Raw genomic sequence first — 14,665 nt, 5'->3', positions numbered from 1 at the left:
TCACTAGAACTTCACCGTCAAGACATCAAGTTGTCCATTGAGAATGGCTAAAATTGTTTTATCTTAGTATAATTAAATGCAACAATTGTTAAAATTGGATAACATAAGAGACATAACGGTGTCATCTCCCGTATCCTTCCCTACCATACATCTACAGAAACTCATATTTAGGTTCCTGTACAGGTGCGCGGAATCCATCCCCACCGAGTCCGCGCGTCTGGATTTGAACCTGGAACTTGATATCTTCGACACGATTATCTCCCTTCAAAGTTTCAATCGTTTTGGCATCGATGGGAATAAACGAGTTCTCCTCCGGCAGTGAGGATCTCAACTATGTCTTTGTATTCTCCTACGCATTCAGCAAGACTTGGAAGCCACACAGTAAGTCTTCTGAGAACTGTTGACACGAGATTGCCTGACTGACACTTTGCAGTGTGGAATGTCTTTGCCCATGAGCTTGGGCACGTCCTTGGATTGCGACACGAATTTGCGATTGGGGACGAGCAAGGCAAAATGACTGCTTCCAAAGAGGGACCAAGCGCTATCCGTATTGATGCTCCGGATCCCATGTCGGTCATGAACTACCGTAATGAACCCCCAATGATCCAGCAGTCCGATATCGACTCGACACGCAAGTTTTACAGCATGACTGAGGATGAGAATAGTGAAAGCCCAAAGATTGGCATGACTAAGATTCTCGACTACACCCTAAGGTGAGTCGTTGGTCGGTAGTCAGAGAGGTCATGGAGTGGGATAATGTTTATCGTCATTTTACATTGGAAGATGTTTAACAATTAAATCTAAGTTGCGTTTCAATCAACATGCTTGTAATTTGTGTATCATCAGTAAAGCACGCACTTCAATACGATACCTAGTCCACTGTGTCCCCAATAGTAGAAACTTTCTCTTACATAGATATTAGTAGTAAAGAGCGTGAGGGACCGCCCACTTAACTATTGGATTAAAGTTGTTTTTGTGGCGGCCAATCGAATTTGGGATACTCTAAATGAGACGAGGACGGACAAAAGAAAACAGTAACAAGACATATCCAAGCCATTACGAAGACTACCAAGCAGCTGTCTGATATTATCTTAATTAATGTAGTTAATTTCATTAGAGACTTGAGAGCGACTCAAGGTTGTTTTGCTAAGTCGGCTGGACCATCTCGATACATGGTTGGCGACTCACAACTAGATCTGAGGGCTACCGTTTATTGTCCTTCCCATTTGTAATCTTCAAATCCTGCTGACGGTCCATCTAGACTGATCATGTAGTCGGATCGCTTCGGTTCCTCCAGCACCAGGGGAGGTACATCCTCATTCCTCTCAATTCTGACAAATTCATCCTGTTCTCTCCCCCAGAGATCCTTCCCTTCTCTCACTGCAGTAGCGATCTTATCCTCGTCTCTATATTGTTCACGATTCATCCATCCATGGGAAAAGCTCGCCATCTTGTTGAGAAATCGACTTATTGTTGGGAAGCAACTGCTGCAGTGCCATGCTGCGCCACCAAGAACACCTCTTTCTAGAAAACGCAATGGACGGAAGCCGCCATCTCCATTACGTAGATTGGTAGGCTTCAGGGTTCGGGACCCTTCGTAGTAGGTCGCTTGAGGGTGCTACCACTCTGGCCCGACATGTACAAACTAGGATGAGTAATAGTAGAACTTTGAAGCAAGAGTCAGGCGTCGAGGGAAATCGCAATATCGTAGGACAATCACGGATTGTGGGCGATGGATCTCGTACATGTCTACCGCGATAATAACGTCTTTTTGGTCGGGGGCTCTTTGTACTTTCAGGCTAAGCATAACCTAATCCAAAGGGGCATCTCGTTACAAGTATTCATAGTCTCAAGCACGATAAGGGTTGAACGTGGATGGGAAGATCGACTCGTGATATATCATCTTATCGTGGTAGCGACGGAATATATTCTAGTGGTTTTTGAGTACAAAGGCCGAGTACCCATGGGCGGCACATAACTCATGCGCTGCTCTAGAGGCATAAAACTCTGGATGCTTTCGTACGGGACTGGAAGCAGCGGTCCTGAAACTTGCATTGAGAGACTCCAACGAATGTAACGGCGCGGTAATTATTTCGTCTGTGCCGACAATATGATGGGCGGGACTAAAGAGAGCCCACCAGATTAGGGAACAGGAACCAACAACAAAAATGGTTCTTGACACCGGTATAGGCACCATGGTCACAAAATGATCTGAACGTGAAGGATTGGGGTCGAAGCGTCCTCGAAAGCAAATTGAATCTGCCCATCGCATTCATAGACCCTTTTGTTATTACCTCATCTACTGTATGTTGGTTGAACACGGAACACGGCAAATAGGACATGTGAAATGTTGCAGCCAACAGCCAACAACCAATAACCAACAACCAATAACCAACAACCTACACCATGCATCGCATGTTGTGATTCATATACATGTGAAACTAAAGGCGGTGGCTGAGCACCAGGGACTTGTAATTGGCCAAGTAGGCTCAGGTAACAATAAGAAATGGCACTGTCGTGCACATTTACACGACGATCAACCAACCGGATAACAGGGAGATTAAACTTGATGCACAGGTGGCCTGACATAGGCGATCATTGTCGAATTTTGCCCTCTGACAGTACGTATGGATGACAGATGATCGGCCGGGGAACATCCTTTCCGCCTTGCCTTTACGCGAACTACACAAGTGCCGTTCGGAGATTACGAATTATTCGCAAAGTGAGGGCATCCTTACATATGCACTCTTTACGAGGTGCCGAATCATCGATTATTCATGGATTCTTTACTCATTGGTTCGACGGGAGGAGCGAAAACAATGTTGATTTGTTGGTCACTCCTCCCGTCGAACCAACAGGTACATTGACGAGTCAGTAATGTCTCAATACACGATACGAGGGGCAAACAATGAGGCATGTTCCCATTTTGAGAACTTCGCCTGTCAGCAACGATATGAGGTTGCAGCAGCCAACAGCCAACAGCCAACAGCCAACAGCCAACAGCCAACAGCCAACAGCCAACAGCCAACAGCCAACAGCCAACAGCCAACAGCCAACAGCCAACAGCCAACAGCCAACAGCCAACAGCCAACTCCAAATACATGATATGATAAGCGAGAATCACTATCCTACTTGGTTATAAGAGGACTCAATACTCTCAACTTTAGGACAAATAACACTATAAATTTCTCACTTTTCTTCAATCAAACATATATTAAACACGAACTATTGCATCTACCGTGGAAATAAAGACGACTTTCTTCAATATTGCTGTCCTTGCATTCGCTGCCATATCTGGAACTGCCGCCAATCCTGCCCCTGTAGGAATGTCAGTTGACATTTCCGAGCGCGACGACGCGCTGGAAGTTCGTGAAGTTGTAAGTCACTTCCACTAAAACAGAGAATTTGGTCTGATATGTTTGTAAAGCCTCGTTCAGAGGCCGGTATTCATTGCAGAGAGTACCTTCACCTCGGTGGTCGCTGTACCATCGGTGATGGTAGTTGCTATGGTTTTGAGCATGCCAGTTGCCGCTGGTGTGGAAATAACTGCAAGTCTCGATGCATTGGAGATGGACAGACCTGTGAACAGTGGTGTCTCTAAAAGTTCGTATGGGCTAGATTAAGGGGTTAAGGTAAACTTTCTGACAACTACAACACTCACTCATATCAAGATCCAGTGAGAAGCTAGCTAGCTCATGGAACACTCGTTAAGAAAGTCAGTTCAATCAATAAATTATATTGAGGATATGGTACGTAAAGAATCAATAGTGTGTTCCTCTAACCAGAACATGTTTATTTTTCTTCTTTTTTTGTCTTCTTTTTACGTGTTTCGCACGGTCTCCTAGATAGAGTTAGTGCTATTTCAAAGGTTGAAGATATTTTTGATAACTTCGACCTGCTTGAGCTCTATGATAGCTCGACAACCCGACTGATGATCCGGGTTATGTGTCACTGTTGGCATGACTCCGGGGAGTTTTGCGTATATCCCGCACGCGGCACTAGACTGAGATTTGTTGTTGATGGTAGTTGTAAACGGGGCCATGCTTGCTGGTAGATATGGATACGGTTCGTGGCGTATGCAAAGTCTCCTAGCCTCGGAGCACCTTTATCATTACAGTATTCAGAATAATCCGAAGTCATTATAGGGCGGGCACAAATGCAATGGATAATCGGAACATTGACCACCAGGCTGCCGGTGGTTCAATCGGTACGTGATAATGTTCGTTAGGTTATAATAATAATGATCAAGATCTATATAATTTCCTCGGGATATACATCAGTGTCTTGGACTCGATAAACTGGACCAACGAACACAATAGATCGTGAGACAAACTCAGCATAGCATGAAAGACGATCAAGCCACAAAAAGAAAATCAAAAAGATGAATGTAGCCATGGAGAGCCTGTGGCTTCCCATAACCCAGACAACTTTCATTGTACAAGAACGAAAGAAATAGCGAGTGCTTGGTTGTATCAATCATCAACCGTGCTAGAAGACCAAACATCTTTGTACTTTATTTAACGCGATGTGATAGCAAGCTTGAAACTCTACGATAGCCTAGTTTATATCTCTTTAACTACCCACTTCTCCACCATTAGCAATATATCCACAGGGACCATTCATCCAGTGGTATGTAGCGCTAGAGCCTGCCTGAGACTTATACTGGCCGACTTGAATCTGGCCATTGGGACAAACATTGGTGTTGCTGTATAGAACAGTGCATGATCCATCCTGATCAGCCAGGAAAGACAGAAAACAGAGAGGGTTCTGCATGCACGAGGTGCAGCATTTGTAGGCATCCCCCTGTGCAGCTCCCACTGATGCGATACCGAACCCGATTGTCATGTCCACATATGGGACCGGGCGCCCACCGTTGGCGGTAACCATCATGTTGTTAGCACCACAGGCAGCATAGAATGGTTCAGCAGCAGGAATGATGGTCTCGACGGTTACTGTATAGTGTTAGCGTAGTCTATATCCGGAGGAAGGTTCTCAACTAACTAGTCTCTGTAGATGAGGATGTATCCGTGACCGAAACAAAGTTAGTGACAGTAGGGGACACAGTCTCAGTCACCGTACTGGTGACATCATCAGGGTACTCAGTCGAAGTCTCTGTTTGAGTAGTAGTCACAACCTTGGTACTGGTCTTTGCAGCGACAGTCTTTCGGGGTCCCTGGACGACAGTTGTTGTAGTCTTGATGGACGTGTAGGGGATGCGCTTGGTGCAGTCGACTCGCTGGACGTATTGGGACTTGGCGATAGCCATGCGAAGGTCACCAACCGCGCCTCGCTTAGCTTTCTTCGCCACATAGCCTCCAAACTCTTTGATGGGATGGAAGCTGGGTGCTGCAGAGATTGTGCTGGTCGTGACCTTGGTAGTTGTGGTGAACGATGTGGCGACGAGCGTCGTAGTGAACTTTCGTGTTAGGACAGTTGTTTGCTCATCTATGAATACTGTATCAGTATATGTCGTACAAGAACATGGGATGCAATATTACCCGTGACCGTGCTGGTCGCAACTTTAACGTTGGGATTGGCTGTTGCCGTCACCGTGGACTTGACGGTGACCTTTTGAGTGGTGGTCTTTGCCTTTGGTACGACAATAACTGTGACTCTGCGGGTGACCTTTCTAATGACCGTCACCTTGGTCTGAATGGAGGTGGTGGCACGTGGAATCTTGTTAGACGCAATGCTAACTGTTCCATACTTGCTGGTGCATGTCGCCGATGGACTCGATGCGGCCAAGGCCTCAACGCCAAGCGCGAGAAGAAGGAAGAGAGACTTGATAGCAACCATATCCAATCACAGAAGAATAAGCAGAAGAAGTCTGGGAATTAGAATCCTAGAACAGGGGAGAAACACGTCGACTGGTCATGTATTTAAGCGGCGATGGTGGTGGTCAGGGCCGTTGCGCTAGCGAGGGAAATATCATCACCGTGGAACTATTGAATCTATGAAGTTCTAGCCAGTGTCCCTATATCTAAAAGAGAATTCGGACCCGTAATTACACCAATAGTCGATAGATAAAACAATTCAAAGTCAGCTGGAAACCTGGGACCCCTGTTTTTAGCTCATCACTAGACCTAAATAGTAAGATGAGGTGGCGTTGGATCGGATAGCGCTATGGGTCTTTTCATGGGTAATAAGCCAGTAGTTGGCCGATGATAGGGGTTCATCTGACACGTTGGATTCACATATACGGACAGCTGGGCTATTTATTGAAAATGTCATTGCAGGAGGCCTTCGATGTGGTGTGATGTCTATTGAGCGTCAAGGTTACAAGTCAGAGAAAATAACCTTGATTACAAACATGGTTCCTTTTTTGAGAGCTAAGCCAATCTAGGCCTATGGAGAATAACACTCAGCTGGTCTACTGTTTGATAGCTTCAAGGTAGGCCGCAATGTCCGGATGCATAATCCCGTCTGCAACTAGCTGGTCGGCCGACTGCAGAATCCAAGTCTGACAATCTTTCCGATCAACCCTTGCTCTAGGAGCGTCCTATGTATACGTGAATTAGTTGTGCTCTTATTCATGTCATGTGTTTTAATTAGATAACTTGGCCTACCGATGTTGCAGAGTTGAGAGACCCCTTTGGTGGTTTGATCTTGTAAACACTTTTCTCAAAGTCACACACAGGCTTATGATCAAGCTCTTGGACGCCATTGTTCAACATGGCCTCGTTGAAATATTTGCCATCCATCCACTGCAGTGGAATGATATGTAAGGGTGCAGGCGAAGTGGTATCGAAGTCATGATTTCTTTTGATCTCAAATTCGAATCCATTCTTCACGTCTCCAACAACATGAACAATGGTGCCGACAGAAGAATTATGCTTGGATTGAATAAAGTAGCCCCAATGGTTTTTGAAACTGCCACCACTGTGAATGGCAAGATGGAGAAGAAGTGCGCTAGGAGGTCCGCTGTTGGAAACAGCAGGAGGTGGTACTGGTTGAAGAGGTGGGTGAGCGTCACCAGGGGACGGCGCTGGTGGCAGAGGAGGAGGCACAGGCGGCATCTTGGGGCACGATTAATGAATCTTTCAATTGTTGTGAAGACACAATTCTGGGAATGACGGGTTTATGTTTTATGACAACTGCAATCCGTGAGATTATACATCTCTTAAGTGTATAAAAGGCTCAGGATATTGATGAGTTGTCCTTGTCTGTCACGGCTACCCCATTGGATTGTTGGTTCTGTCTTTTGGTCTCTTGATTGATGCCTAAGACAAGCGGGTCTGTTTACATGGATGTTGTGTCCTACCAAAAATCAAGAATAGTGTTTTTAATTAACAAACAACAAGGCTCACGGAAGAATGATTGATTTACTAAATTGAAGGAGAGCAGATACTAGAGGATACACATATGCATGATCACGCGTGATATTGAACTTTAGGTTAAAATAGATATTTACGTGAGAGGAACGAGCTAGATTTAAGCATAGAACTAACCAGAACTTTACGTATTGATTGCTGTTAATGAGAAGATGTTGAAAGAAACCATATTCTATCTAATAAGGCAAGTATAAAAAGAATGGAAAGTCCTTCCGTGATCTTGCAAACTAACTCGCATACTTCTATATTCCCTCAATAATATAACACGGAACCCTGCCGCGGAGCCACAACTTTACTCGCTCAAGTCTTCTCAAGTAGTCAAGAGATGATTCTCCGCACCTTCTGTAATACAGTTCGTTCAACCTGACCTTGATTTTAGCAACACCACTCCGCCGCTCCGTTTGCCCCATCAAATGGTTTTTGTCACACTCTGTGCCTACTGAGATCTTCTTCTGCTCAACGAATCGCCCGACTAGCAGCCATTGTTTGACAACTTTGGAAACTGTGACCGATAACGCACTAGTATACCCTCGTCTCCCAATATAGTCGATCTTGGCCCCTGCCCGAACCAAATACTTCACTGAAGCAAGTTTTCCACAAGCGCTGGCAATCATCAATGCTGAGCCCCAGGAACATCCCTCAAAGTCAATGTCAGCGCCCATCGATAAGCAGTTTTCAACTGCGTCCAGGAAATCCATAGATGCGGCTCGGCATAAAGGGCTGCACCATCGGTCTGGCTCTAAATTAAGCCACTGCTTGAAGATCGGCCGAGAGAATCGTCGTTGAAACAGGCGGAAATTCCATCGCAGAAATGGTATTTGACAAAACGCTTCTCCACTTATCTGATACCAGGGGAATGGCTCCAACGTCTCGAGTTGGTAATCACCGTTGAGAAAGAAGCAGTGACCGGAGGGCAAGCCGAGAAGGTAGTTCCCTAGCCTGGAATCCGATCGAAGATATTCTCTCAAGGGACCTTCGAAATGCCGCGCTGCTAGAAGATATCTCCAGTCCGCCATAAGAGAGACGAATCGTTGGTCTAGTCCAAGCCACAGCTCCTTTCCGTGCATCGTCTGCATCGCATTTTCTACCACGCTCATATCTTCAAACAATTTGGCTATTTTAGATGTAGCGTTTTGCCAACGGTACATCACTTCCGCGAGTGGCATTGATAGCACTGGTACTGTAGATGCACCGAAACTTACAAGTAATGAGCTCATATCTGATGACCCGGACAACTGAATTGGAGATATACCCAAGGTGCTGGTTGAATCAACATCAGCTCCACTTTCTAGTAGTAGCTTAGCGATCTCTATCTGGTCGTAAAAGACAGCAAGATGAAGAGCCGTTACTACATCCACGCTAGTCTTGTGAAAAATGGAAATTGGGAGTCGCCTCTTGAGAGTCTCTGAAGATTTATGGCCATGCCCACCTCTATTTAATCAAGTTAGTTAATGTTGGTCAGAGATTAAGTTGTCGCCGAATCGTCTTACTCCGATTTCTTGTTTTGTTTTTCTAAGTACGCCAGTAAAATTCGCATTCCTTTGACGTTCTCCCTGGCAGCAAAGAAAATTGGTGAGTCAGGCCCGTTAGTCAAGTCTCCCCCCTCTCTCGAATACTGATCTAATAGGTATGGAAGTATACTGAATAGGTCGCTTTTGAGAGCTGCATACTCAAGCACGCTATGTATTCCATGCCTTGAATAACAGTGCGTCAGGGTTGAAGCTCCTAGGTCAATAAGGAGTATAGCAATCCGTGGTTGTGTCATCTCCAAAGCCATAAACAAAGGGGTACAACCATTCGATCGCGGGAGAGGTTCATTCAGAGGACACCCGTTTGCTGCTACTAAACGACAATCTTTCATATTGCCAGAGACAATTGCGTCCCTCATCTGACTAAGAAGCTTCTGTTTGTGCCGATGAGTCCGGAGGAGTTCGGAGTTTGTCTCATAGTGAATCTCAAGTTTGCTATCGAGAAGTGCGACAATACCTTTATGTCCCATGTTCGATGCAGCTATTCTTGGAGTCCAGGAATATGTATCGATTGATCCTTGTGCATATCTAGTTAATAGAGCTTCCGTTGCATTGAGGTGTCCGTTAGCAGCGGCGTAATGCAGTGGGGTACCTCGGAATGAGTTCAAAACGTCAACCTCTTGTCCTTGGTCGATCAAGTAGTTGATTATTTGGGGATGACCACCAAGTGCTGCCAGGTGTAGAGGTGTGTCACCATCATTTGTTGTTGTGTCGTAGGCAAGAAGCTTATTTTTGACAAAGAACTCGACAATTTCCAAACGTCCGTGGTAGCAGGCAAAATGTAGATTGCTGATATGGAAATGCCATGTTTCTCGCCCAAAAGGCAGCTGTGTGCTGCAAGGCGCCCGGCAAGCTTCAGTTGCCAGAATTTGTGAGAAGTCAAATAGCTTTCGAAGGAATGCGACATTGCCATCTCGTGTAGCAATTGATACTGCATCAAGGTAACGGAGATGTCCACCAAAGTCATTATTAGTATGGAAGTTAGGGTCTGCGCCGAGTTCCAATAAATAACCAGCATAGCATACCGAGTTCATGCGGATATGGTAGATGAGGGGCGTCATACGAATGGTTTCATCCGAATCACGGTCAAAGCCGTTGACGTCCACTCCTCTGCTAACAAGCTCCTCCATTAACCATCGCATATGTGGCTCTTGGCCCGTGGAAGCAATCTTATGTAGTAAACCTAGTCCACGTCTATCGATATCGAACTCTTTCAGCTTACGATGGTCTGAATGTTTCAAAAGTGATTTGAGAATATTTCGGCCTCGTTCTGTAGAACATAGTTCTGTAGGAATCATTTCATCACAGGCTGCCTCAATTGCCGATAATCCATCAAAGCGTTGATGTACGTCTACACCATGCTTAAGAAGAACGTTTAAGATGTCATCTCTCTGACGTCTGATTGATAAAATGAAAAATCGAACGATGTCGTTGGCTAAAGGATTCCAGGACTTGGACGCCAGTATGGCTTTTTCGACCATATCGGATTGAAGGTTGTTGAAAATATTGTAGTCCCCCCAAACTCGCAAATGTTCCAGTAGAGCTGAAAGCAGCGTACCTGTTCCACATTCCCCTACTGCTTCTTCATGTGCTCTCAAAGCCCCTAGAGTAATGTTATCACGCCAGAGCTGTTGCAGAGTTTCACAAGAATCAACGGATATGTCACCCTGATGACGTAATCTAGTCATACTGTAGCAAGAGTATTCCCATGGCGTTGCTCCATTTCGGTCTCGAGACTGGAGAATGGTAGCGGAGGACAGCAAACCAAGGACTTCTGCATCTGCAGGATGCCCTTCCTTGACACATGCATCGACATAGAGCTCAATAGGGAGCCTATCGGAATATCTAGACTCCAAAGCTCTAGGCCAGGTTGTCATGAGAAATCGAACCCATTCTGGTGACGTGTTCACACTAAGCTTGTGTAGTGGAGTGAGGGTGCCAGCGATAAATGGATCCGGTTTGATGCCGAGGTCGAAAAGACGACGCATAACCTTCTCAGAGCCAAAAGCAAAAGCCTGGTGGAGTATAGGATCATGTTTGCCCCAGAATCCTGAAACATCGCTGCAGTGCTTGATGAAGGAGAGGGCATTGTCTTCAAGTTCCTCGAAATTGATTTTACGGCTGGGGTCATTTGAGAGCGCCAAAAGCAACGGCGTACAGCCATCGTCATCCTTCATAAAAACTGCGATTCGAGTTTCTTCAGGCTTTGCCGTAAATAGTTTTAGCATGAAGTCGGCGCTAGAAATACCCCCATATGCACAGACATGCCACAAGGTCCGCTGATTCGTGTCAGTTCCGAGTAAAGATATACCATGCGCTAAGAATGTGTCTATGATGCCACCGTTCTTCGTAATGTCGATTTCATGGAGAGCAGGCACACCCTTTTGATTTCGAGCATATGGATCGCATTCCCGTCTCAACAGGAGGTCGACACATTTGATCGCGTTACGACTAGTGGCATGGTGCAAGAGAGTTTGGGATGGGGAACCGTCCCAAGACCAAGAGTCAAAGACAGAAACTCGCCTATCTTGGAGATGATCCGAAAATGAATAAGGCGAGTCGCTGGAAATGGCCATCATAATTCTCTCATGAAGAGTTTCTAATGATATAGAAATTTCACGATGAGTGAGGCTAGTATCTCTTGTGAAAGACAGTTCCATTGCAACTGCCTTGGTCCAGAGAGCCTTTCCAAACTCAAACCCCCACTCATGATCAAAGGCAGATGTATCTTGAAGGTGCCTGTTGAGAGCACGAATGGATGCCTCAAAGTTGGAAAAAGCTTTCTTTTGACGGGATCCATCAAGATTCAAGCGGGATTTGCAGTGAGACCACCACCTAGTGAGGTAAGATCCAAACAAGCCTATGTCGGTCGCTGTAGGAGTTATTTCATCAAGTAAAAGTGCTATTACTGGCCTAAAGTCTTGGAGATGACAAGAAATTATCAGGGTATTCGAGAACAGAGATGGATACTCAGAGATTTCTGATAAGCTTGCTTTCCTCAAAATGCAACTTATCGTGGACTGCCGTTGCTTAGCTGTTGGTAAAAGAAGTAAGAAGATTTCGGAGTCGACAGGAAGATTTTCAACTTCCGTTCCCAAAGCTCTGAGAAATGAGACTTCTGCCAGAAGAAGAGGAGGGCCCAACTGGCTGTCAAGTTTTGGATCAGACCCGTCTTCCATCAAGCGAAGGCATAGTTGAGGCATGTTCAAGGCAGCAGCCAGATGAAGAGGCTCAACATTTTTATCCAGAGCAATGTTGGCAGCAAATAGGCACTCGGTTTTTGAACAGCCCTCGTCTGCAATTTCACACAAAGTTGCCAGGAACCAGTAAATCCAAGTCCTTAGCTCAGGTGAGAAGTATTCGCCGAATAATGATTCTGTGGCTTGTTGTAACAATGGCTGTCTGGAATTCTCAGGACTAGCTCTAAGAAGCATAGGCCAGTAAGCAGCTGCTTGAGGGTAAAAGGGAAGTTCGCTAGCCAGCTCTTGTTGCTTTTCGAGAAATTTCCGTCTATCGTCAGGCCAAACATTGATATTTCCTAGCTGAACAAACTTCAGACATTGAAGCGCGAGAAGCGATGAGCTTCCCTCTCGCGATATTCTGTATTTTTCAATGCCAGTCATGTCTGACTCGAGAAATTCTTGAACAGAAAAATGAGCAAATTCAAAAGAATTTCCTTCAGCAGACTTTCGTATCAGACTGCTGCAGTAATGGACAATGTCGTTCTCAATAACAGTATTGGCCTTGTTGAGCGTATCCCCGATTTCCTCCGGGGTTGATAAAGCTTGACACAGTTCTAAAATCGATAGTTTCTTGGGAAAGAAGGCAATAAACTGAAGGCAAAGTTGAACCCTTTTCTGCGTCCGACGAGGCTTGGTGTTGACTCTTTCCAAGAGTCTCCGGTAACTATCATGCAAGGTTTCCGGCAACTGTTTGAGTGCGTCAAGCCGTTCCTGATCAGTGAACAAGTCACATAGGGAATCTAACTGACAAGCAACCCAACGAAACCTAAAGGACTAGGATTAGTATTACTAACTGTCTCGACTGATGATGGAACATACATCCCGTCAGCTCTCCGAACGAGCTCCTCTTCAATCTTGTCCGCTGTTTCAGGATCACTTAAGCGAAGGCGTCGTGATTGAATCCTTTTCTCCAACTCTGCCCTAACATATATTTTGATATCTTCGGTATGGGCTTCAATCGGAATTTCCGTGAAATTGTTTCCCATTCGCGCACGAATTTCCGGCTCCTGACGACTGAAAAGTGCGACTGACGCAGGTGTATCGAGAGTGGCGAAGTCTGCAAGACTCTTAGTAACAATGCCCATCTCATCACCACACTCATCAAGTCCATCAATCACTATCAGCACTTGACTGAAAGTCTTGATCATAGATCCAATGACACGTTCCAAGCCATCGACGTCTAAGATCGCAGCGAGTTTATTCGGCGGATTGAGATCTTTGTGGTACTTCTCGAGAATTTCGTACGAGGCATCATTCTGAAGGGCAAGCTGGACAGCGATGGCCCCAAGGATGTTTGCCAGGCGTAGGGTTGCGGTGTTCTTGTAGTCACAGAAGAAGAAGGCCACTCCAACTTCATCCGAGTTTCTGGTCATAGCTTGTTGGATGACGAGTCCAGCCAATATAGTCTTTCCACCTCCGGGGATGCCATTAAACCAGAGGAGAGATCCCGAAGTACTTAACCAACTCTGGAGTTCAATACTTGCCATAAGCCAGGTACCTGTGGTCGGCTCACGTAACTTAATACTCTGATCCAGGTTCTGTCGCGGGTTCAGAGTCGTGTCCATAAAGAAATGAAGGATGCGTCGCCTCTCCTTGTCGAGTACGATGTTGGCGATGAGCTTTGTGCTTCCATCAATGTTTCTCACAGCTTCCTCGATCTTGATGTTGTGTTCGACTTGGTTATTGAGGAGGATGCGAAGTTTTGATAGAGAATCTGCAGATGTTGCCATGGAAAGAGTGAGCTTATATCGGGAGAGTACATTCAGAATTTCCTTGGTCTCCGTGGCACTGAACGGCCACTTGAGTCTTTGAAAAGTGGCCTTGATGATATTGTTTTTCTGCTCAAATGAGAGGAAAGCTCCCCGTAACTTGTTGCTGATTTCCTCAAGTGTCTCTCTGCATTGATCAAGTATGTCGATGCTCAAAGCGGATTTGTCCTTCTCTTCCTCGGTAATAAGAATGTCTGTAAGAGCTTGTAGAGTACGAAGGACACTACATAGGCCTTCGATCTCCCTTTTTAGATTCTTGACGTCTTTCTCCGCGTCTATGGCACAGCGGACATACTTGTACACAACTCGAAATGTCAGATCCGCGAGGCTGATAAGGCCCGCAACACTAGCTGCCATATCCATGGTGGTAGGATTTCCAAAACTTCGCAGCAGCAAGATAAATGACTAGAAACTGCTTTATTATAAAAGGCGAAATTTCGAAATGATTTCAGATATAACTGGAAAGACAAGAAAGTGAAAGGCAGAGTCAAGTCCTATGATGTGAGCATGCATGCAGGCCTTAAACCTTGGAGGGACTGAAACAGCAGGTATAATTACACTGGAGCCACAACACCACGCATCCAATAAAGCGTCACTGGTCGCATCGGCAGGCTGCCACGTCAGGTCCGTGAGAGTCTCGCGGTCATCTTCCAGGTAAGATGATATGATGCATCGAAGTCTGGCGTTATGTATTGATGCCTAAATGGTGGGGCAGTTTTAGTTGATTGGGATAACCGCCAAATCCCACCCACGCAAGCTTTGGCGCTTAGGCAATGACCATGTTTGACGAGGTC

The 14,665-nt window shown here is 45.6% G+C and overlaps 5 protein-coding genes across 5 annotated transcripts; 1 reads left to right on the top strand and 4 right to left on the bottom strand.

The window, feature by feature from the left end:
* Nucleotides 1-290: 290 nt before the first annotated feature.
* Nucleotides 291-717, top strand: FGSG_08211 (uncharacterized protein; the record flags this gene model as incomplete). The annotated part of the gene is made up of 2 exons (XM_011322294.1): nt 291-381; nt 434-717. The coding sequence occupies 2 exons, from the start codon at nt 291-293 to the stop codon at nt 715-717; spliced, it is 375 nt and encodes a 124-aa protein (XP_011320596.1).
* A 493-nt stretch (nt 718-1,210) lies between these two features.
* On the bottom strand, nt 1,211-1,450 carry FGSG_13421 (uncharacterized protein; the record flags this gene model as incomplete). The annotated part of the gene is made up of 1 exon (XM_011322293.1): nt 1,211-1,450. One exon carries the CDS (start codon nt 1,448-1,450, stop codon nt 1,211-1,213), a length of 240 nt encoding a protein of 79 aa, XP_011320595.1.
* A 3,122-nt stretch (nt 1,451-4,572) lies between these two features.
* On the bottom strand, nt 4,573-5,796 carry FGSG_08213 (uncharacterized protein; the record flags this gene model as incomplete). Its single annotated transcript, XM_011322292.1, has 3 exons — nt 4,573-4,952; nt 5,080-5,445; nt 5,499-5,796. The coding sequence occupies 3 exons, from the start codon at nt 5,794-5,796 to the stop codon at nt 4,573-4,575; spliced, it is 1,044 nt and encodes a 347-aa protein (XP_011320594.1).
* Nucleotides 5,797-6,370: 574 nt separating this feature from the next.
* Nucleotides 6,371-7,016, bottom strand: FGSG_08214 (uncharacterized protein; the record flags this gene model as incomplete). The annotated part of the gene is made up of 2 exons (XM_011322291.1): nt 6,371-6,499; nt 6,567-7,016. The coding sequence occupies 2 exons, from the start codon at nt 7,014-7,016 to the stop codon at nt 6,371-6,373; spliced, it is 579 nt and encodes a 192-aa protein (XP_011320593.1).
* Nucleotides 7,017-9,464: 2,448 nt separating this feature from the next.
* Nucleotides 9,465-14,234, bottom strand: FGSG_08215 (uncharacterized protein; the record flags this gene model as incomplete). The annotated part of the gene is made up of 6 exons (XM_011322290.1): nt 9,465-9,485; nt 9,886-10,130; nt 10,419-10,488; nt 10,750-11,422; nt 12,029-12,370; nt 12,922-14,234. The coding sequence occupies 6 exons, from the start codon at nt 14,232-14,234 to the stop codon at nt 9,465-9,467; spliced, it is 2,664 nt and encodes an 887-aa protein (XP_011320592.1).
* Nucleotides 14,235-14,665: the final 431 nt, after the last annotated feature.

This window comes from Fusarium graminearum, chromosome 2, assembly GCF_000240135.3.
Source record: "Fusarium graminearum PH-1 chromosome 2, whole genome shotgun sequence".
In the NCBI taxonomy this organism is placed as follows: Eukaryota; Fungi; Ascomycota; class Sordariomycetes; order Hypocreales; family Nectriaceae; genus Fusarium; species Fusarium graminearum.
This window is presented reverse-complemented; position numbering and strand designations above follow the sequence as displayed.